General features: G+C 42.9%; 1 protein-coding gene across 1 annotated transcript; it reads left to right on the forward strand.

The window, feature by feature from the left end:
• Nucleotides 1-2,456: 2,456 nt before the first annotated feature.
• On the forward strand, nucleotides 2,457-20,961 carry LOC131822486 (ubiquitin-like modifier-activating enzyme 1). The gene is made up of 27 exons (XM_059158799.1): nucleotides 2,457-2,682; nucleotides 3,489-3,613; nucleotides 4,422-4,538; nucleotides 4,667-4,725; nucleotides 4,827-4,995; nucleotides 5,092-5,226; nucleotides 6,197-6,303; nucleotides 6,569-6,659; nucleotides 6,771-6,903; nucleotides 8,374-8,471; nucleotides 8,554-8,700; nucleotides 8,831-9,007; nucleotides 9,138-9,242; nucleotides 9,330-9,410; nucleotides 9,794-9,949; nucleotides 11,888-12,053; nucleotides 12,166-12,362; nucleotides 14,258-14,322; nucleotides 14,519-14,714; nucleotides 16,951-17,025; nucleotides 17,140-17,329; nucleotides 19,048-19,136; nucleotides 19,341-19,433; nucleotides 19,558-19,749; nucleotides 20,227-20,328; nucleotides 20,423-20,523; nucleotides 20,669-20,961. Exons 3-27 carry the CDS (start codon nucleotides 4,422-4,424, stop codon nucleotides 20,802-20,804), a joined length of 3,177 nt encoding a protein of 1,058 aa, XP_059014782.1. The 5' UTR covers nucleotides 2,457-2,682; nucleotides 3,489-3,613; the 3' UTR covers nucleotides 20,805-20,961.
• Nucleotides 20,962-22,385: the final 1,424 nt, after the last annotated feature.

Consider the following 22,385-nt stretch of genomic DNA (forward strand, 5'->3'; position numbering starts at 1 on the left):
TCACACACGAGTGGCCAATTGAATTTCAATTTACTCTAGTACATATTTGAACTAGCATATCAGCTTGGTCAGAATTGGTGCCCAATAGGTGGGGCCCACTGTCCTTGGTAGCCAGGGAGATATTATGCACGCCCCACTGATTGGATGTCTCCACCTGGCCTGACCCGCCCTTGTATCTGGGCTTTGCTACCTGGGACTGGTTTCCCAGACTTGCTTTTAAGTAAGTTCCTCTGGCAGGAGCAGGGTCAATCTAAGTGTACTGCATAAACAACAAAATCACTGTTTAACTGGATGGAATCACTCTGGCTAAATAGGCCCTTACACTATCTACACTTATATGACCACAAACTACTTTTTAAAAAAAATCTGATATGAGCTTCATATCCAAAATATATAAAAATCGCTGAATATATCATCACTAATCAAGTCAAGAACAATAAAATCGCCCCCCACAAATTAGCAGACTATCTGAATAGAGATTTTTTTTCCCCAAAGAAGATACATAAATATACAACAGACACATGAAAAGATGCTCCAAATCACTTATTGTCAGGAAAAACAAATCCAAATGTCCACAAATTTCTTAACGTAGATTAAATATCCAAATTACTAGAAAAACACAAGCCACTGGAAACGTTTTTTTTTTTTTTTAAATAGAAAATTTGAATAGACCTATGACAGATAAAGAGATTGCCTTGTTAATCACAATTTCCACAGGGAAAAGCCTGGGGCCAGAAGTTTTTTTAGGGTTAATTTTATCAAATGTTTCCCTGAGGTCCTTAATGGAAATATATTTTCGATACAGGGTTTGTCATCTAGTAGCAATCAGTCAATATGACATTTCTTATTATTCATCAGAAATGTATTGTGTACTTATCCTGTGCCTTGAGTTTTGTTACTTCGTGGTGCCTTTGATGGTCTAGTTAGTATCTGTGTTTCTTGTTTAATGGACACTGATAACATTGATCACTTTGCTTTCCAGTATCCTCAGAAGGTGTGTTTCAAGGCCTTACAATGATACAATGCCTAGGAGCGAAGGTTGCTCAGATGATGAAATGCCAATAGAGTATTACCCCCACCTTAAAAGACCACCAGAGAGTCAAAGCCAATCAGCAAGGGTCGTTTATTGCAGGTTCGAACCTGGACCTCTGCGCTGCTCGTTGCCCATAATGCCGAGAGGTCCAGAGCTGGGTCGGTGCACGATTTTTATAGACAGATACAAACAAGTTTCAGGTGGGGCTGAGCGGATTGATTGACAGTTTGAACAGGCATACTTGGCGTCAGTGGATTGGGTCAGGGGACCGGAATGGGAAAGCAGACAAAGCAATCTTACAGAAGCAGAACTGGCCGGTTAGCCCACGCATGCGGAAAAAAAGCACTATCAGGATATTGAAGGCCTGGTTACTATCAAGTAAAGACAATTGGGAGTCTCCTGGTGGAATGTTACATTCCTGCTATCAAGCATCCTTGTTAATGAGATTTAGGTTTAGAAGAAATTTAACTTTATTTACTTTTCCTTCTACCTCCACCTCCTTCCGTTTTTCATGGAGGGGAGGGTGACATTGGGCCTATTGATAAGGTAACTTCTTTGTTGTAAAGCTCAAGGACATTTGCAAACCAAGGGAGACTCCTACCTTGCAGGACTGTGATCTCTGCAAGTTAACTATTTATCGTTTTATGGCAGTCAGGGGTGCCTGAGGAATGCTACACATATGGAGGGGAGCGGGTGAAGGGGGGGTGCAAGGCGCCAGAATTTGCTTTGTCCTCAGCCAGCCTCCTGCTCCTTCAATGACTGGGTACATCCTCACCATAAATAATTCTTTGTGAGCATGAAAAAAAAAAAAAGAGTTTTACATTAAAAAATACAAAAGTACCATTTGATGTATACGGTATATAAGACAATGATGTAAAGTTTTTAGGTAACACTGTACTTTTCATTTTATTATATTCAAATGTTATGACTCACATTGAGCTAACGTGACAGATGTTGTTATCACAGTTGTTCAGAAGGGGAAAGTGAGGCACTGGTCTGTAGTCAAGTGTGCAGTTCAAGGGGTGGAGTGGAAATTTTCTGACAGCAGATTGGAAATTTTAGTCTTGAATTTCACAGCTCTTCAAAACCTGAGTCATTGTGGGAACCTCTATCACGGCTTCAGTTTTTCGCCTGCCTGCTCGGTCGAATTTTCGGCACTGACTTGATCTGAATTCTGTGTTAGGCAGTGTCATGCTTAATTCGTGAGCAAAACACGGCAGCTTTACGTGAACTTTGCTCTTTTCCCGGAGCTCTTCAGCGCCGGAATTATGTGTATCCTAAATTATACCCATTTTACCGGAGGCAGCCACCAGACGGAGTCGCGCGCCTCCGGCCTGCAGCCTGCAGCAGGCATACTGAGTCGCACAAAGGCTGCTGACGTCATACGTGATTCACTATCAGGCGCGACGGGAGTAGAACCAAACGACTCCTTTGAGCCTCGGGCTCAGCGGCTGCCATCTTGTTTCGGCGGTTGAGGTAAAGGAGGCGTCGTTCGTGGAAGGGACTGCCAGGAGACGGGGAAGGCTGTGACAGTGCGACTCTCCGCTAGCCAGTCCGTGGGGGAGGAGTTGGAAAAGGAGAGCGGCGGCTGGGCCTGGCTTCCGCTGCAGGAGGAGTGGGCTCCGGGGCGACCGGTGGAGGCGGTGCTGGTAACTAAGGGCCTTTGAAGGCGCCTCCCGCGCCGAGGGCTTGATTTTCTGGGGACTTTGCCAGGGCCTGAGCTGGGTCTCTGTAGTGCCAGCGGATGGGTTGATCCTGGGGCGGGGCCCACATTTGTTTTTTAAAATGTGACCTAGTGTTTCCCGAGGCCCGGTACCAGCTTTTAAGTTAGGTTTCAGGTCAGACACAAATCTCATTCCTTTGCTGACATAGCGGCTAAAGTCAGCAGCAGTTCGAACGTACCTAGTGAACATATGCCATTCAGGGTTAAACCAAAGTTATCCATTAGTCCACCAGCAGTTCTCTCAGCCTCCAAAGGGACCAGACCGCGCCCTCCGAATTTCTATCTGACTTTCATTTCCCCCAGAAAAGGTTTTTTGTAGCATTTTGTTTTCAGACAGCCCATCGCTTTCTGACCTCGTCTTTCCAGTCCCCTTGCAAAGCTAAAAAAAAAAGAAAAAGAGACTCTGCAGAGCATCGAGGCCTGGCTCTCTGTCAGAGACTCCCTCCTCACATCTCTGATTACAGCTTCTTCTGTCAGAGATCCTCCGGATCCAGCGTTTCTATTCAGATATGTGTGGCTTTGTTTTAACATTCGATTTTACTACCCAATCCTAAAGACGTCTTCCTTTCTGCATCCCCTTCTAGACCCAGCATTTGTACTTAATGCCCCCCCTCCCCAACTCCTCAAACCTTAGCATCATCCATCAGAAACTTCATTGGGCCCCACATTGCCATTAAGTGACAAGCCCTTAGTATCTACTTTTGAAGAACCTCCTTTTTTTTATGGCCCCAGTATTCTTTCCAGATAACCCTGAACTATCTTCCCTCTGAGCCTCGTCACTGGCAAACATCACACAGGAACTGTTTGTGCAAAGCTGTCCTCCATCAGAGGATTCTCCCAGTGCTGCCTTCACTCCCGTAAGCATCTGCCCATATAGATTTTGGTCCTAACCGCCTCTTCCCGGAACAAGTCTTCCCAGCCTCATCCTAGGCCTGCCTGTCTGTGAATTCAAAGTCAGCAGCTGCCCTGTCAGATTTTCGGCTTCACTGGGGGTCCCTTGAATGCATGTCACACATTTTAGTCTGCCCTGAGAGCCTTTCACATGTTCCCTCAGGAGCCCTCACCTTCTGCTTTCTGCTTCGTGGGATCCCTTACCATTATCAGATATCCCCTTCCCCATGATTTCCACCAGAGTAGATTGCGCTCTCAGCATCTACTGACTCTGTATGCTCAGAGTTACTGACTGACCAGACAACTTCAGATTCTAGCTAGCCTCTTCTCAGTCCTTTCGGCCTGTACCATCTTTTCTTTTCTTTTCTTTTCTTTTCTTTTCTTTTCTTTTCTTTTCTTTTCTTTTCTCTCTCTTTCTTTCTTTCTTCTTTCTTTCTTTCTTTCTTTCGTCCTTCCTTCCTTCCTTCCTTCCTTCCTTTTTTTTTTTTTTTTCGCATTCCCTTGGAATGGGGAGTGAGGGAGGCATGCTGGGGGTTAGCAGGAATGGAACTTAAAAGTTAAAACTGGCACTCTCTTACCAACCACCCTGCACCTGCATCTGAGTTTGCCTGATCTTTTACTTCCTCACAGCAGCCCCAACACGTAGCAGGTCTTCTTTATCTTTCTCTTATTTACAAAGGGCTGCTAGTAGTTAAGGCCTTCCCTCCTCCAAACATGCCACCAAGAAGAAAGGCTACCCACCACAGAGGGCTCACCTCTTGCCCTTTCTTTCAGATGTCCAGCTCGCCACTAGCCAAGAAATGCTGTGTGCCTGGGTCTGATCCCACACCGAGTTCTGACTGCTCTTCTGCCTGTTCAGTAATGTTTAAAGTGCCCTCGGGACCAACCAACGTGAGTATCTGCTCCTTAAAGACTCATAGGTGGGGTGCAGGTGGTTGGCAAGAGAGTGCAGTTTGTTAACTATTTAAGCTCCTTTCTAGCTAAGCCATGGAACACTTTTTTCCCCTCTTCATTCCTAGGGAATGCCAAAAAAAGAGAGTGAAACAGACATAGATGAGGCTCTTTACTCCCGACAGCTGTAAGTCTGGCTAAGTATGGGGATGTGGAGTGGGAAAGGACACAGAAAAGATGGTGTTGAGTGGGTCAAGTCCTGACCCAGACTCTCCCCCGACCTGGCAGGTATGTGCTTGGCCATGAGGCAATGAAGCATCTCCAGACATCCAGTGTACTGGTATCAGGCCTCCGGGGCCTAGGGGTGGAAATTGCCAAAAATCTTATCCTTGGCGGGGTCAAAGCTGTCATCCTGCATGACCAGGGCACTGCCCAATGGGCTGACCTCTCGTCCCAGGTACCTAACTCTTCCTGGCTCCTTTACTACCTTTGCCAAGATACCACCCTCCCCCTTGAGTTTTGCATTTACTTCCCTTCCTATACCCTGTTGTAGTTCTACCTGAGGGAAGAGGACATTGGTAAAAACCGGGCTGAGGTCTCACAGCCCCGCCTTGCTGAGCTCAACAGCTATGTGCCAGTCACCACCTATACTGGGGCCCTCACTGAGGAATTCCTTAGTGGTTTCCAGGTACCTTGCTGCATCGTGCTTCTTGCCTACTTTTGTCGGATTCTGTTTCTGATTGGTCTATTGAGGATTTACTAAATAGGCTATCCCAGTGTTTAGGTTTCATGGGGGGAGCCTCAGGGATGTAGGCAGGAATTAGATCCTGGACACTGTCCTGGGGGAGCTCACAGCTTTTCAGAATGGAAGGAATGGCCAAATACTGTGATACAGTGTTTGTGAACATTGAACTCTGAAGGCAATATACCTTGGTGGGTGGGTATCTCGCTCTTGCAGTTGCCTGGCAGTGAACAAGAAAATTAGTTTATCTGTCTTTATTTTTGTGTCTGTAGAATGGGAATGATAGCAACAATGACTTCAAAGTTTTTGCGATGGTTAAATACTTAGAAGAGCAGTTGTCACAAAGGGTGTTCCAAATGTGTGTTTGTTAAACAGCTAGACCGGAAAGAGGGGACTGTGGGTACTGATATACTTGTGTAGGGTTTCCCAGAGGAGAGGGGTAGTGGAATTCCTGGTATAGGACTAGGGAACAACAGACACAAATCCCCACAGACCAGATCTGAGCAAGTGTTTTATTTAATTTTTAATTGAAGAAAGTGAGGGTGGAATATGGGGGTATAAACTCAGACTTTGGGACCAGAGTATGATTCATTTCTGTCTCCCCTGCTACTGTTAGGCGGTGTGAAAGCAGGGTTTTGTGTTTGCCAAATAAAAGAGTTTGTTGGTCTTTTCAGGACCTCTTTACTTTTCTTATCTGAGTCTGGGGATTCCTGTTTCCCATCAGTGAGCTTGCTCTCACGGAGCATGACACAGATAGATACTTTATAAATAGAAGACAAAGTTTAAAATTCTGACAGCCCACCAGTGCTGGACTGCATGACGCTTCTCCCACCCCAGTCTGCGTATCTCCTTTATTATCGTAACTCTCCTGCACCCCACTGCCAAGCCTTCTGTATGATCCTCCTTCTCTGTATAGGTGGTGGTCCTCACCAACACTCCCTTGGAGGACCAGCTGCAGGTGGGTGAGTTCTGCCATAGCCATGGAATCAAGCTGGTCGTGGCAGACACACGTGGCCTGTTTGGGTGAGTGCCTGCCTCTCACTTTCTCCCAAGCACCTGCCAGGCCCAGGCAAGATCCTTTTGCTCCCACTGAACTCATACTACTCCCAGCCAAGCCAAGCCTAGGTTTTGATTCTGTAAATTTAGCTTTCCTTACTTGGCATGAGTGCCATCTGATTGCCAGCAGTAAGGGACTGAGTTTGCTTAGCAGTTACTCACTGCATCTTGAAGGACACATAGAGTTACTGGATGCATGGGTTTTAGGCTCTAGCCTTGTTGTCTCCTACAGGCAGCTGTTCTGTGACTTTGGAGAGGAAATGATCCTTACAGATTCCAATGGGGAACAGCCTCTCAGTGCTATGGTATCTATGGTTACAAAGGTAAGGAGATCATCCCCAAGGGTTCTGGCAGGCAGGTGGGCAGCAGTAATTCTCTCTGTCTCCTCATGGTAACCTGAGCCTACCCCTGAGGCTTACTTTTCTTTCCACTAGGATAGCCCAGGTGTTGTCACCTGCCTGGATGATGCCCGGCATGGATTTGAGAGCGGTGACTTTGTCTCCTTCACAGAAGTCCAGGGCATGAATGAACTCAATGATACCTACCCCATAGAGATCACAGTCCTGGGTATGTCAAAGCTGGGCACAAGAAGTGACTGCCTGGACCAAAGGGAGTGCCGTGGGCTGATCGAGAGGCCAAAATTTGACAAATAACTGTAGCATGAATTAGATCAAAGGCCAAGAAGACATGCCCTTCAAAACCTGAGCTAACACTTAGGAGAGATGTGTCCATGGGACCTTACCAAATAGATGTGCGCTGAACTATAGAGGCAGAAGTTTATGCCACTAATGTTGATTATATTTCCTGCTGAGTTGTTCACTGTATCTCTTTCTGTTTGCATTAGAATTTATAATACAGAACTTCATGTATATTTAGTGTATAGTCTCTAAGTAACACTTTATCACCTCATGTGAAAAAAAACAAAAAACAAAAAACAGCCTTACAACAGTATATTCCCAGTTCCTGATTCCCCATGTGTATGTTAGGTCTGTCATAAACTTCTCACTACCTTTGCTTGGATTTAAAACCTGTTGCTTTAAAGACCCTTGTGGGGCGCCTGGGTGCCTCAGTGGGCTTAGCACTGAGCTCAGGTCATGATGTCAGAGTCCTGGGATTGAGACCCTATTGGACTCTCTGCTTTCCCCTCTCTCTCTCTGCTTGCCTCTCTGCCTACTTGTGATCTCTCTGTCAAATAAATAAAACCTTAGAAAAAGAGAGAGAGACTTGAAGGAATTAAAAGTTTTTTCTTTTCATCCATTTTATATTTTCTCTTCTCTTCAGGTCTGAGCCTAATAGTCTAAAAAAATTATTTTAATTTAAAATCCAGTTTTTACATCTAGTATAGTTTTCTTTCTACCTGAGGGATGCCCTTTACCATTTGTTGTACTCATGAGATTTGATGTGGTAATTCTTCTAGTTAGCCGGTGATTTAAATTTTCTTTACTTTGCCTGTGTTTTTGAAAGACATTTTTGTGGAATTTCAAATTCTGATTTGATGTTTTTTTTTTTTTTCTTTTCTTTTGAAAGATGTTGCTGTATTTTTTGCTTCCATGTTTTTCCACCAGAAGTATGCTTTCATTCTTTTCCTTGTTCCTTATGTATGTAATGTTCTTATTTTCTCTACCACTAACGATAAACAACGTATGCGATCATGACAATGCACCTTAGTGCATTTTTCTCCAGTTTCTTTTGTTTGGGTTTATTTAACATTATTTGTGGGCTTACAGTGGTATCAGGTTTGGAAAATTACTGGGCATAGTTTTTCAAAATATTACACTTTCTTCTTCCCTCCCCTTCCCTACCCTCCCCATCCTCTGGGACTTCCCAGAACTCCAGTTAGGTGCATATTAAGCTACTTGACTTATTTTGTGTTTGTTTGTTTGCCCTCCGTGTTGTATTTTGAATAGTTAGTTTTGGTGTAGACTGGGTCAAGATGGAATTTTCATTCTTGTTTTGATGGTGCTATTGATTCTCTGTGGTGGGGCTAAGAGGAATGGTCATTGAAGTAACAGACACTCTGTTCTTTTCCTCCCTTAGGTCCCTATACCTTTAGTATCTGTGACACTTCTAGCTTCTCTGAGTACACCCGGGGAGGCATTGTCAGTCAGGTTAAAGTACCTAAGAAGATCAGCTTTGTAAGTATGTGTGGAGGTGGGTATAGGGTTCTACAGCTCTAGGATTTTCATGTCTCTGGTGCTGATATCCCTCTCTCCACAGAAATCTTTGCTAGTCTCACTGGCGGAGCCAGACTTTGTGATAACGGATTTTTCCAAGTTTTCTCGCCCTGGTCAGCTGCACATTGGCTTCCAGGCCCTGCACCGCTTCTGTGCTCAGCATGGTCGGTCTCCTCGGCCCCACAATGAGGTAGGATGAGTGGGCAAGCCCGCCTGCATTTTTGGCCCAAAGCCTCCCCTGCTCTCCCATCTACTGTCTCCCTGTCTCATTCCCACTATTGGCCTGACTGGTCCTTTCTTGGATCTCTTTGCCTTTCCAGGAGGATGCAACAGCACTGGTGGCCTTAGCCCAGGCTGTGAATGCCCGAGCCCTGCCAGTGGTGCAGCAGGACCCCCTGGATGAGGACCTCATTAGAAAACTCTCATATGTGGCTGCTGGGGATCTGGCACCCATAAACGCCTTTATTGGGGGCTTGGCTGCCCAGGAAGTTATGAAGGTCAGTGTGGTTAAAGAAGGGCAGAGCTGAGGACAGGCCAGGTGCCCTCCTGATTCCAGTACTGGCTGTCCATCTGGGTCAGATTCCTATTAAGCACTGATGACCTCCCATTTCTTACCATCCTTCCCAGGCTTGCTCTGGGAAGTTTACACCTATTATGCAGTGGCTGTACTTTGATGCACTTGAGTGTCTCCCTGAGGACAGACAGGCCCTCACAGAGGACAGATGTCGCCCGGTATGTGAAGGGACCCCATGGGTAGGTGTTATTTTGGGTCTCTGCATGGCAGCTCATCTCTGATCCTCTTCCCTTCACATGACACAGTGCCAGAGCCGTTATGATGGGCAGGTGGCTGTATTTGGCTCAGACCTGCAAGAGAAGCTGGGCAAGCAAAATTACTTCTTGGTGAGTGATGCCTTGGGGCACCAGCTCCATCATCTTGACTTGCCTCTGGCCAATCTTTTCTAGAGGCTCCTGCCTCACTAAGGCAGTTAAAGTTAATTGGTTTTTTTTTTTTTTTTTTTTTTTTTTTGTATTTTGTGGGGTTTTTTGCCCTCATCTCTGCCCTTTCTCCTTTTTCTTCATACTCGGAAAAGCCTCATAATGTGCCTTTATTCCCCCATCTGGGGCCTCCTTTCTTAGATGACAGTGGGTGTTTATGGCTCTAGGATTTGAATATGTAATACAGGACCCCCTTACCCTCTATGTATCTTCAGGGGTAGTGAGGACTAACAGGTTTCTTTTCTTCTCTTTCACACTTTGTGTCTCTCTTCTTGGTAACCTCTCAGGTGGGTGCAGGGGCCATTGGCTGTGAACTCCTCAAGAACTTTGCCATGATTGGCCTAGGCTGTGGGGAGAATGGGGCAATCACTGTTACAGACATGGACACCATTGAGAAGTCCAATCTCAACCGACAGTTTCTGTTCCGGCCCTGGGATGTCACGGTGAGTCTGTATACCTGGTAACTGGATGAGCTGCTTCTCTCTCTTTTCTCCTTTCTTGTTGCTTCTCTCTCTTTTCTCCTTTCTTGTCCTTAAGCTTAATAGCTTAGGTCTTTTTGCCTCTATCTTTCTGCTTTTCTCTTCTCTCTCTTTTTCTACCACTCATTCTTTCCAAAGATATTTGAATACTTACCATGTCTTTTCATGTCATTCATCATTTTATACCTAACCCCACTTTTTCTTTTTTTTCTCTATATATCTTTGGTAGCTGCTAATGTAGGACTATGGAAGCTAGGTATATGGAAGGATCAATATGAACAGTCTTCTGTTATTTTTGCCTAACTCAGGGATTTGTTTCATTTTGTCATCCTGCTACTCTGCACTGCCGTAGATTATTTGAAATACATTACATAGCAAAGAAGATCTTTCTGCCCTTGTCTAGTGAGAAAAGTCTGGAGGTCCACAACACTTTTTATCAAGTCCCCAAGGTCATAATTGTTTTAAGACTAGCAAGACATCATTTGCCTTTTTACTCTTACTTTGTCAGTAGAAATTTCCATGCTACTTTAGGAAGGCATCTCTAACTCAGAAACACTTTTTTTTTTTTTTTTTTTTTCAAACGAACAAGTACGAAATGGTACAAAAGACATAAATACCTAAGGATCCATTCAAAATGCAAAACCAGTAGATACTGGTATAGATTGAAGATCTTACCTTGCAACTACACTTTAAAACGTTATTTCTCAGGTTTTAATTTTTTTTTTTTTTTTTAGAATCCATGATTATCTGAAAATACTATTAAAATATTGTGTGAAACTGAGTATTTCTTTAAAATGCTATTAAAATATTGTGTGAAAGGTTTAACAGATTAAATGTGGTAGAGAAGAGAATCCAGCTGCCTCTTAAGAGATTCAATAACTTAAAACATTTGCAAATATGTACGTATAATTTGGGATTTGTGACTGACATTTTTGTATTGGAAAACATTTTTCATGTTTATATTTATACTACGTAATGGAATCATTACATTTTCAAATCAACTAATAATAACAAAAATTTACCAGTTTAATTTTTTTTTTAATTGTTAGTCACTATACAGTACGTCATTAGTTTTTGAGGTAGTTTAAATTCCTAATACTTGAAAACCTGGTCGCTGTAATCCAACATAGCAGCTGTTCTTCTTAAGATCCTCATATTTGAGGATGATTGCAATGAACAGTAATTTACAATAGCCAACTACACGGCTGGTGTTAAGAAGGTACAATGAAACATGAAAAACCAGGATGAGATGGAAGGGCCATAGAGAGCGGTTTACACTGTGATAAAGGAAGTCCTCAGCGGAAGGGTGGCATTTCCTTCCTTGGATGATAGAGGAGAATGAGAAGGTAATTCAGGAAGGAGTGTATTGGGTAAAGGCAACAGCCTGAGCAAAATTCTGATGTTGGAATATCACTCATTGTGTAAGGAACAGAGTGGTCATTCAGAAGGGACCATGGTAGGAGATGAGGTTATAGAAGTAACATGGGCCAGCTCATACCCTAAGAGAAAGTGAGAGCTAGTGGAGGTTTTTGAGCAAAAGAAGAATGTGACCTGACTTGGCTTTCAGAGGATACTGTTTATAATTGTACAAGGACCTTGGCTTTATTTGGGTAATGGCATCCCAACTCTGGATGCTCTCAGTCAAAAAGCAATAAATGTTGCAGATACCTGGTGCATTGTCTCCTACTTGGTTTATGTAGTTTAAATTCCTAGGGTTTTCCTAGGAATTTAGGAAATTCCTAGTCGTGTGACATTTGTCATAAACTACTGCTAAATCAGGGAGCCTCCTGAACTCAGAGTGTAGATCTTGCCTACCATTAGATAAACCAGTTGTCAGAACAACTCTGTAACGGTTTATTGGGTGAATGTATGAATGACTGCTGCATCTCCATCTCTACCCAGAAAATGAAATCTGACACAGCTGTTGCAGCTGTGCGCCAGATAAATCCTTACATCCGGGTAATGAGCCATCAGAATCGTGTTGGCCCTGACACAGAGCATATCTATGATGATAGCTTCTTTCAGAACCTTGATGGTATTGCGACTGCCCTGGACAATATGGATGCTCGTGAGTTTGGGGGTGGGGGTGAGGACGAGGGCAGAGTAATATGTGTCTGTTTGGGGGTGTATCTGTTCTCCTGTCGTATCCTAATGTTATCACCCCCTGTCGTCTTCTCAAGGCATGTACGTGGACCGCCGCTGTGTGTACTACCGTAAACCACTGCTGGAGTCAGGCACACTGGGCACCAAGGGCAATGTGCAGGTGGTTATCCCCTTCCTGACAGAGTCCTACAACTCCAGCCAGGACCCTCCTGAGAAGTCCATCCCTATCTGCACACTGAAGAACTTCCCTAATGCCATCGAACACACACTGCAGGTGATCACTTTTGGAGGGAGGGAGAGGTAGGAGAGACAGGCACCTAGGCAGCCTCTCAGCCGCCAGACTTATCATTCAGGTGATGGAAGTTTCAGTTAACATGTACCTTTTCTTCAAGTCTCTTTAGATGTCTAAGCTTTACTAAAGTCTAAGCTTTACTAAATGATTCATTTCTTTTAACTTAAAAATGTTTAGTTTGTAAACACAGAGATGGATATTCATATAATATATAATGTATTTTATTAATTTGTATGAGAAATGAAGTTGTGAGCTTGTGTTTATTATATATATATTGAAGATTATATTCCTTATAAAAGATTATAATATATAGAGAAGATTATATTCCAGCTAAAAAATTAATTTCTTAGCATTATCTCTGCTAGTTATTTAATTACTTGTAATATTTAGCCCATATTTGGATTTACCTAACTGTTGCACTAAAGAATTGATTAAGAATTGTTTAATTCAATTGTTTAAGAATTGGCATCTCAGCATAGGCAGAGAATTATCACAGTGTACACATTGGTGTACATATCATCTAAGTGGACAAAGTAAACATACCTACTTAACCAATACCCAGCTCCTAACTCAAATTCCAGTGTTCTTTGAACTCAAGGATGACCACTGTATTATGTATTAATTCGGTGTCATGCTTCTTAATGCCGTCCTTAAAAGACCATATTTTAGAGTACGGGAGTACGAGGAAGCTAAGCAGAAACAGAACACAGTTTGAACTACTTGCTTCCAACCCAGCAGTTACCAACTGGATGTATTTAAACTGATAAATACACCGAAGTGTAAATGTGTCTCCATCTCACCATGTGTATATGCATATGTAGATGTACACACTGTGTATGTTTATAGACCTATACGTGTGGGTGTGTCCATACTTGTAACCTTTATTAGATAATTACTCTATTGCCATGCCACATATGCAGAAGGACTATAAAACTGCTCTTAAAATAAATTCAGTATGTGACTCTTGAACTGAACCTCCTCACATCTCCGATTCCTTATGTGTAACATAGGAGGAGAGAAGTACTTCTCTCAAGGCTTTGTAATGTATTTACCATTTAAAGAGTGCTTGACACTAAGTAAGCTTTACATATGTATGTCTATAGTCATTTCAACATATCAACCCATGAGTTATAGATATTTCATTTACAGAATACATTTTCAGAATAAGGATACATACATAGATAAAGGCATTACCTTGTATGCCACAGCACTGTGGCTGAGCCGGCCTTTGAACCTGGACCTCCAGATTCCAGATCACTTCACCAGGGACTGTATTTACTGACCTTATAATTTGCAGAGAGCAAAACTTGTATCTTATTCTCTGTCCAGTCCCCTTGACCTGTATGGATCATTCATGTTTTGTGTTTGGTGAGAGCTCCGTTCTTTCTTCTTGAAACATACTACATCTGGATTAGGGCATACCTAGCGTAAGAATAAGATATGTATATATATTTGTGTAACCACTGCCCAGATCAAGGTCATTGGTTTTCAAATTGGGATGGTATGTGTTAGAAGCTTGAGGAGCCCCATTTAAGGGGTTTCTTCTTTTGTTCTCTGTGGTCGCCATGTTTTTCCTAATAGCTTCATTTACTGATGGTCTGTCTTTTTTAAATATATATGTATCTATTTATATATATATTTTACTTTTTTTTTTTTTTTTGTCAGAGAGAGAGAGCAGGCAGAGGGAGGGAGAGCAGGCAGAGGGAGAAACAACCTCCCCGCTGAGCAGAGAACCTGGTATGGGACTTGATCACAGAACTCTGGTATCATGACCTGAGCTGAAGGCAGATGCTCAATTGACTGAGCTACCCAGTCTAGTGCCAACAAAAGGCCACTTTACGTTTCAGGCCCTTGTAATCTCTTTGCTTTGTCTGCAGTGGGCTCGGGATGAGTTTGAAGGTCTCTTTAAGCACCCAGCAGAAAATGTCAACCAGTATCTCACGTGAGTAATTCTATCCAAATGTTCTCTCACTTCTCTGCCTAGTCAAGCATACCGTAACCACTCTATGGCTCAGCACCAGCCACATGTTACCATGGGCCTTCTGCCACTGGAGAGTCGGGACCAGCTCTCCATGTAGTTAAGCCCTCTCTTATGGCCTCTGTATAATTTTGCCCATTTTTGCTGTGATTCCTGTCAGAGACTCCAAGTTTGTGGAACGGACACTGCGCCTGGCAGGCACCCAACCACTGGAAATGCTGGAGGCCTTGCAGCGTAGCTTGGTGCTACAGCGGCCACAGACCTGGGCTGACTGTGTGACCTGGGCTTACCACCACTGGCACACTCAGTACTCCAACAACATTTGCCAGCTTTTGCACAACTTTCCACCTGACCAGGTATTCTATACTTGCTGAGTTCATTTGGCAGAATGTATTTTCTAGAAGCAGGTAGTGTTCTGAGAGCTCTTGTTGTAGCTAATTCAGCTATGGCAGGCACACCAAGAACATTTTATAAGACCTCAAGAAAAACTAAACAAGTGCTTTGGGATACCCAGGTGGCTCAGTTGTTTAAGTGTTTTCCTGTAGCTCAGGTCATGATCTCAGGGACCTGGGATGGAGTTCTGCATGAGGCTCCCTGCTCTGTGGGGAGTCCTTCTCAACCTACACCCACACTGTCACTCCCCCTACTGTGTGTTCTCTCACACCGAAATAAAATCTTAAAAAAAAGGTTCTCCCTCTGCCCTTCCGCCTCTCAAATGAATAAATCTTTAAGTTTTTATTTAATTATAGTTAGATATGCCATGCAGTGTGGTATTAGTTTCAAGAGCACAATAAAGTGAGTATTCTACTCTTCCACATGATACGCACTCATCACAAATACACTCCTTTATCCCCATGTCCTGTTTACCCACCCCCCCATTGCCCCTGGTAACCATTAGTTTGTTCTCTAGAGTTAAGAGTCTTTTTTTTTTATTGTCTCTCTCTTTTTACCCACTTTGCTCATCTACTAAATTCCACATATGTTGAAATCATAGGGTATTTGTCTTTCTCTGACTTATTCAATTAACTTAACAGTCCCTAGCTCTATGCATGCCATTACCAAGGGCACGATTTCATTCCTTTTTATGGCCAAGTAATATTCTCTTGTAAACATATACCATATCTTCTATCTATGAAGTTATCATTAAATAACTCTTGGGTGTTTCAATAATTTGGCTATTGTAGATAATGCTGTGATTTAGTATTAGTATTAGTATTTGTATGTATTAGTATTAGTGTTATACTAATATGTATATATAATAATACTAATTTGTATTAGTATTCGTGTTATACTAATATGTATCTGTAATAATACTAATATGTATCAGTATTAGCATTAGTATGTTTGCATGTATGTATGTATGTATGTTTGTATGTATGTAGTTGGAATTAGTATTTTTGTATTCTTTGGGTAAATACCTAGTAGTGCAATTGCTAGTTTATGGGGTAGTTCCCTTTTTAACTTTCTGAGGAAACTCCATAAACTTTTCCCCAGGGGCGGCACCACTTTGCATTTCCATCAACAATGCCTGATTGTTCCTTTTTCTCCACAGCTTTACCAAAAGTTGTTTCTGATGTAGTTGATTTTAGCCGTTTTGATGGAGGTGGGATGATATCTCATTGTAGTTTTGATTTGCATTTCCCTGATGATGACTGGTGTTGAACATCTTTTCATGTGTCTGTTGGCCGTCTGTATGTTTTTTTTTGGAAAAATATCTATTCATGTGTTCTGCCCATTTTTTAATTAGGTTATTTGTTGTTTGGGTGTTAAGTTTTACAATTTTTTTAAGATTTTATTTATTTATTTTAACTTTTTTTATTATATTATGTTAGTCACCGTACAGTACATCAAAATAATGATGATCCTGGGATCAGGTGGAAACAGTACATCATTAGTTTTTGATGTACTGTTGCCTGATTGTTTGCATATAACACCCAGTGCTCCCTGCAGTGCATTCCTTCCGTAATACCCATCACCCGACACAAACCTCAGTTTGATTTGCAAAGTCCACAGTGTCTTATGGTTCATCTCCTCCTCTGATTTCCCCCCTTCCTTCTCCTCCTGATGTCATCCATGCTATTCCCTATGTTCCAATTATAAGTGAAACCATGTGATAATTGTCTTTCTGTTTGACTTATTTCACTTAGCCTAAGACTGTTTCTCCATCTCCCTCTGCCTCCTGCCCTGCCCCTCAAAATAAATAAATCATTAAAAAAGAGAGAGAGAGTACAACGGTTCACTTTCCAACTTCATTTGACCTTAGAGCCCATGATGTATATTGTCTTGGCATCTTAATATCCTCATCTGTGAATAATGATGACCTAATTCTTGGGAGGTTTGGGGGATTAATTTGTATTTATTAAGTTATTGAAGTTGATATAATGCCTGAGAATTCTTAACATTCTGATAAATATATTAATATTTATCAGTATCTTTTATATACATATATATGTATATAAATATACACACACACACAAATATATATATAGTGAATGACCAGGGATAGTGAGTTGGGACGTCTGGGTCTGAGATGAGGAGTCAGGATTGGCTCCTCTCAGGCCCTGATCCCTCAAACGCTTTCTGTCTTCTTAGCTTACAGGCTCTGGAGCCCTATTCTGGTCTGGGCCCAAACGTTGTCCACACCCACTTATCTTCAGTGTCAACAATGTAAGTCACCCCTTAGGGTATCCTGGGATCAGGTGGAAAGTGGTGGCTGAGAAGAAGGCTTGAGGTTCCAGCGTGAGGACTGATCTGCTCACTAGTCCATATCTTGCCTTTTAGCCCCTGCATCTGGATTATGTGATGGCTGCTGCCAATCTTTTTGCCCAGACGTATGGGCTGATGGGGTCTCAGGACCGAGCTGCTGTGGCCATACTTCTACAGTCTGTGGACATCCCTGAATTCACCCCCAAGTCTGGGGTCAAGATCCACGTCTCTGACAGGGAACTTCAAAATACCAGTGCCTCTGCTGGTGAGGGTGCTTAATCCAATTGGCTCAGAGCACCATTCCATTTATCTTATGTCCATGCTTCTAACTAGTTGTCCTGGTTTCTCTGCCCTGAGTTCCCAGGCCTGAGTTTTACCCATGCTTTCCTGTGGTCTTTGTTTCCTCCAGTGTTAAGATGGGTGGTTAAAGTAAATTCTTTCATGTATTCCTCCTTTCTCTTCTCATTTTTCTTGTTCCCATTCTGGCTCTCAGAATCAATTGTACATCTTCTTTCTGTGTGTGTGTTTGCATTTTGTTCTTTCCTCCATTTTCTTCTTCCTCTGTTTTACAGACTATGGCAATTAGTTTGCCTTGATGTCTTCCCTGGGTCAGTTCCTTCTTGATATCCCCATCCATATCCTCAACTTCCACCGTTATGTATGTTCAATGTATGTATTGACCTCCATGTCTGTCTTCATTTCCTCTCAAGGTCTTCCTCCTCATCTAACCATCTGTAACTACCTTCCAACTCCCAGCTTCCATCTCCCTCTATCTGTCCGATTCTCTCTAAGTCCCCCCTCTATTTTGTTTATTTCCTGTATGTATCTTTCCATTTTTTCCTCTGTATATCTGTCCCCATCCTGCTCTTTTCCAAATACTTCATCTCTCTTGATCCTCTCTGTGTTTCTTTGTGTATCTCTAGAGTTGTCAATGCTGTGTGTATTTCTTCCTAGCTCATCCTCCATGTGTAATTGTTATCTCTGCTATTCTTATTCATCTTACTTTTTTTATTTTATCCTGTCCACATTTCTCTCCTCTTCCTGTTTTTCCCTATGGTTGCTTCTCGTATTTTCTTCCCCTCTTTTCTTCCTTTCTCTCTCATCCACATCTCTCTTTCTGTCTGTGGCACTCTTTAGAATCTCCTATCTTTGTATCATAGCCTACATTTGTTTAAAGTTAAAATAGAAATACCGAAGACTTACAGTGTTAAATGCTTTAAATAAGAAAAAAAGTAATTTATTTATTTGGCAGAGAGAGAGCATGCACATGTTCAGCAGGGGGAGTAGCAGACAAGGGGGAGGGAGAAGGAGGTTCCTGTGGGGCTTGATCCCAGATCCCTGAGCCAAAAGCAGACACCTAACCAATGGAGCTACCCTTGAGTCCCCAGTGTTACCTATTTTTCAGTATTCTGTTTAGCAGGATTCAATATATCAACACTGTTGTGAAAAATCTCTAGGACTTTCTCACCTTTCATGTAAGAAATCTGTCCACACTAAAATAACTCCCCAGTCTCCTGCCCAGGCTCTGGCAACCACTGCTCTATCTTCTGAGTCTAGGAAGTTGGATTCTTATAGATACATATCTCAAGTATGTGGATTTCATTCTTTGATAGCTGAGAAATATCCCTTTGCGTGGACACGTGACTTTATTAACCTTCCATTGATGAATGGACCCTTGGACTGCTTCTGCCTCTTACCTGTTCTAAATAGTGTTACTGTCTACATCCATTATTATTGCTATTATCTTTGTTCAGCATCTCCATTTATATCTCTCTTTATGGTCCTACTCCTGTCTACATCTTTCTTTCTTGTGTGCAGTATTTTATGCTCCATGTTTCCCAGCTCCCGCAGCTCTTTCCCACAGTGTGTCTCCTATTCAGGTCCTTGATCTGTCTGAAATCTCTGCCCCATTCTAGTGTCCTCCTTTCTCCTTATACCCTGGCCTGGAATTTAAAGGACTAACATGCCCCTCTCTTTGTACAGATGATAACCGCCTACAGGAGGTCAGAGCCATGCTTCCCAGCCCAGAGAAGCTCCGTGGGTTCAAGATGTACCCTATCAACTTTGAAAAGGTGCTGGGGAGGGTTGGGACCCTCAACACAGTAGGAGTATGGGCTGATACATCATAGGATTCTTTGGGATTAGGACTGCCAGATTCCTTGGCTGGTCTGCAATGTAATTGAGGTGCAAATATAGTTGAATCTTGAGTAGCCAAGAAACCTTGTTTTCCTCTAACTCGCTCTTCCATACTGGTCCTCTCTTCTCATTCACAACAGGATGATAATACCAACTTTCATATGGATTTCATTGTGGCTGCATCCAACCTCCGAGCAGAAAATTATAATATTCCCCCGGCAGATCGGCACAAGGTAATGATAGTATAGAGCTTAAGCTTTCACCCTTTCCCAAGGGTGAGTCTCCCACATTTGTCCTCCTCTGCAGACCCTGAACCTCTCTAATGATGGCCTCTGCTGGTCATCTTCTCTCTGGCAGAGCAAGCTGATTGCAGGGAAGATCATCCCTGCAATTGCCACAACTACAGCAGCTATAGTTGGCCTCGTGTGTCTGGAGCTATATAAAGTGGTGCAGGGATACCGGCAGCTTAAATCTTACAAGAACAGCTTTATGAACTTGGCCCTGCCCTTCTTCAGCTTCTCTGAACCCCTTGCCCCACCTCGGCACCAGGTAGGGGCCTGCTTATATGAAAACCTTTGGTTTTGCCCATTAGTGCATGAGGCAGTGTGTAGTGGGTACATGTTCGTGTGTGTGTATCTCTGGACAACTGACTCATAGTAGATGGTGCTCGTATGTTTGGGTGTCATACTCTGTATACCATTTGTCCATTCATTATATAGTTTTTGCATTGTGCCAAGTACAAATGTGACTGGCATCTTTGAGAAGTAATGAGAAGCTCAGGATAGTTAGACGATATTAAATAGGAAGGTAATGGAAGTGGAAGGTGTGTGAAGAAGATAGCAGGTTTGCCTTATTGTGTAGACACATAGGTCAATATAAAAATATCGCTTGCACACAATGATATGGGGCCCCAGGAGGGTTAGGACAAAGGGAAGTTATGATTGATCTGTCTTAATGAAGTTGAGTGGTTAGGCTAGGATCATCTGGGTTACCCATATTTCCACTCCCCTGTGTTTTGTCCTACAGTACTATAACCAAGAGTGGACATTGTGGGATCGCTTTGAGGTACAGGGGATACAGCCTAATGGTAAAGAGATGACTCTCAAACAGTTCCTTGACTACTTTAAGGTGAGGCTTTCTACACTCACTTCCCCTAGGGGTGGTGATTGTATTCTCCTTTTCTATGACACCATTGTATGTCTGTCCTTCCCACCCTCTCCAGACAGAGCACAAATTAGAGATTACCATGCTGTCCCAAGGTGTATCCATGTTGTACTCCTTTTTCATGCCAGCTACCAAACTCAAGGAACGGTTGGATCAGCCGTGAGTTGGCCACAGGGCAGACTAAGGAAAGCCCTGTGAGGGGTGGAAAACCTTACTGCTTATGTTCATGGCTTTCCCTACCTTCTTTAATGCCATATGCCTCTCTTCCCTGTTATGTCCCTGACCCTCTCCTCTCTCTTCCCAGGATGACAGAAATTGTGAGTCATGTGTCGAAACGAAAGCTGGGCCACCATGTGCGGGCACTGGTGCTTGAGCTGTGCTGCAACGATGATACTGGCGAGGATGTCGAGGTTCCCTATGTACGCTACACCATCCGCTGACTCCCCAGACCCCAAACAGTTTACTTTCAGATCTCGTCGAGTTGTGCCAAAACATGTGCCTGGCTAGGCACATAAACTTTACATCCTTTTGAGAACTTTTTTTTGTGGTTGCCTTCTACTCTTTAGAATTGGAATTGTTAATAAAGACTTAACGCAGGTTGGCATGTCCTGGTTTGGCAATGGTTCATGGCTTGTTTCCCCTGGGAAATGATGGGCTACCGATACTTTTGTTCAGGTCATAATTCAAAGAGTTCAGTCCCATCCCAGAAACAGGGAATGCATCCCAAATCCAAGGTTATGAGACAGAAGATTAATTGTAGCTCCTCTAATAAATAAGAGGTTTGATTCCTTTTCCTCCTGTCTTACGTCCTCAAGAAAAAAAGACCTGTTTTAGGCTACAGAGAAAGGTCTGCCTTTATCCTATGTTAAATTTCACTCACTTTCTAATCCTATATTTGCTACCTCCAATTACCTGCCATACTATTTTGAGATATAGTAGGCATCCTGGACCCAGACTGTGGTCTGAATACTAAACCTTATATTATGTTCTCACATTCTTTAATTCTTTTGTGGAAAAAAAAAAAAAAAGGGAGTGAAGGATTAAGGCATTTACTGTCTTTAAGGTTGCATATGGTACATGTTGTACCTATAAATACTGTTATTTTTGAAGGTATGTTAGCTACTCTAAACTTCTTTTTTCCTATGAGAATGTGGTCCCATCCCACCTGACTTGATGCATTGATACTGTCCACAAAATGAGTACCACGAGTTCCATGAGGAACTCCTGAGTAACTCACAGAGCGCTCCTGGGCTGTGATGCCAGTGCCTTAAGATATATTATACACTTACTAATGAAATTAATTTGGCAGAGCACATCCACAGAACAAAGGTTCCTTCTTGCTCCACCCCAGCTCCCTTTACCCTAGGACTCCTTGCTCTTTTCCTCAAAAGCCTTCAGGCCTCCTACCATTGAGGAGAGAGCTTGCTTCTGAGACTGAGGGGGGTTTCATATGTTAAATCTGACAGCAGGAGTTTCCCAGCTGTCCCTACAAGTAATGCAAGGAACATAACTTTCTCCACATAGCAGAAGACAGAGTCTTCTGGTGGCATGTCCACATCTGTGTCTTCTCCATTGGTACCATTTGGTTGGTGAAGGATACCACCCAAACCTCAGCCAGGACTGTTCAACATTTTGCCCGCTGGAGGATTTTCTTTCATCCCCGGTCCAGAGAGCAGCTGTGCTGTTGCAGCTGTCTGCTTTTAGGTGGTGTCTACCTATAGTGCAGAACTATCTGAAACCAGGCCTGAGTTTTTCTCAGTCAACTGATCATAGGAACCCCCAGAGGCCAGCAGTTCAGGTTGAGAATAAAAGATAGTGTAGCAGGAGTGGGGATTACAGACATTTGAGCCATAAAGTCATCTAATTTCCTTGTGCTTTTACAACTTCTTTGGGCCGGATCTCAGGTGTACCACTTCCATTCGATGACGTAGTGTTGCTGTCCATGCCCAACTTTATGGTCTAATGGGTCAGATAACCCAGTTCATAATGGGCATGTGAAATTGCATCGTTACTCCACTGCC

The sequence above is a fragment of the Mustela lutreola genome, chromosome Y, assembly GCF_030435805.1.
Source record: "Mustela lutreola isolate mMusLut2 chromosome Y, mMusLut2.pri, whole genome shotgun sequence".
NCBI lineage: Eukaryota > Metazoa > Chordata > Mammalia > Carnivora > Mustelidae > Mustela > Mustela lutreola.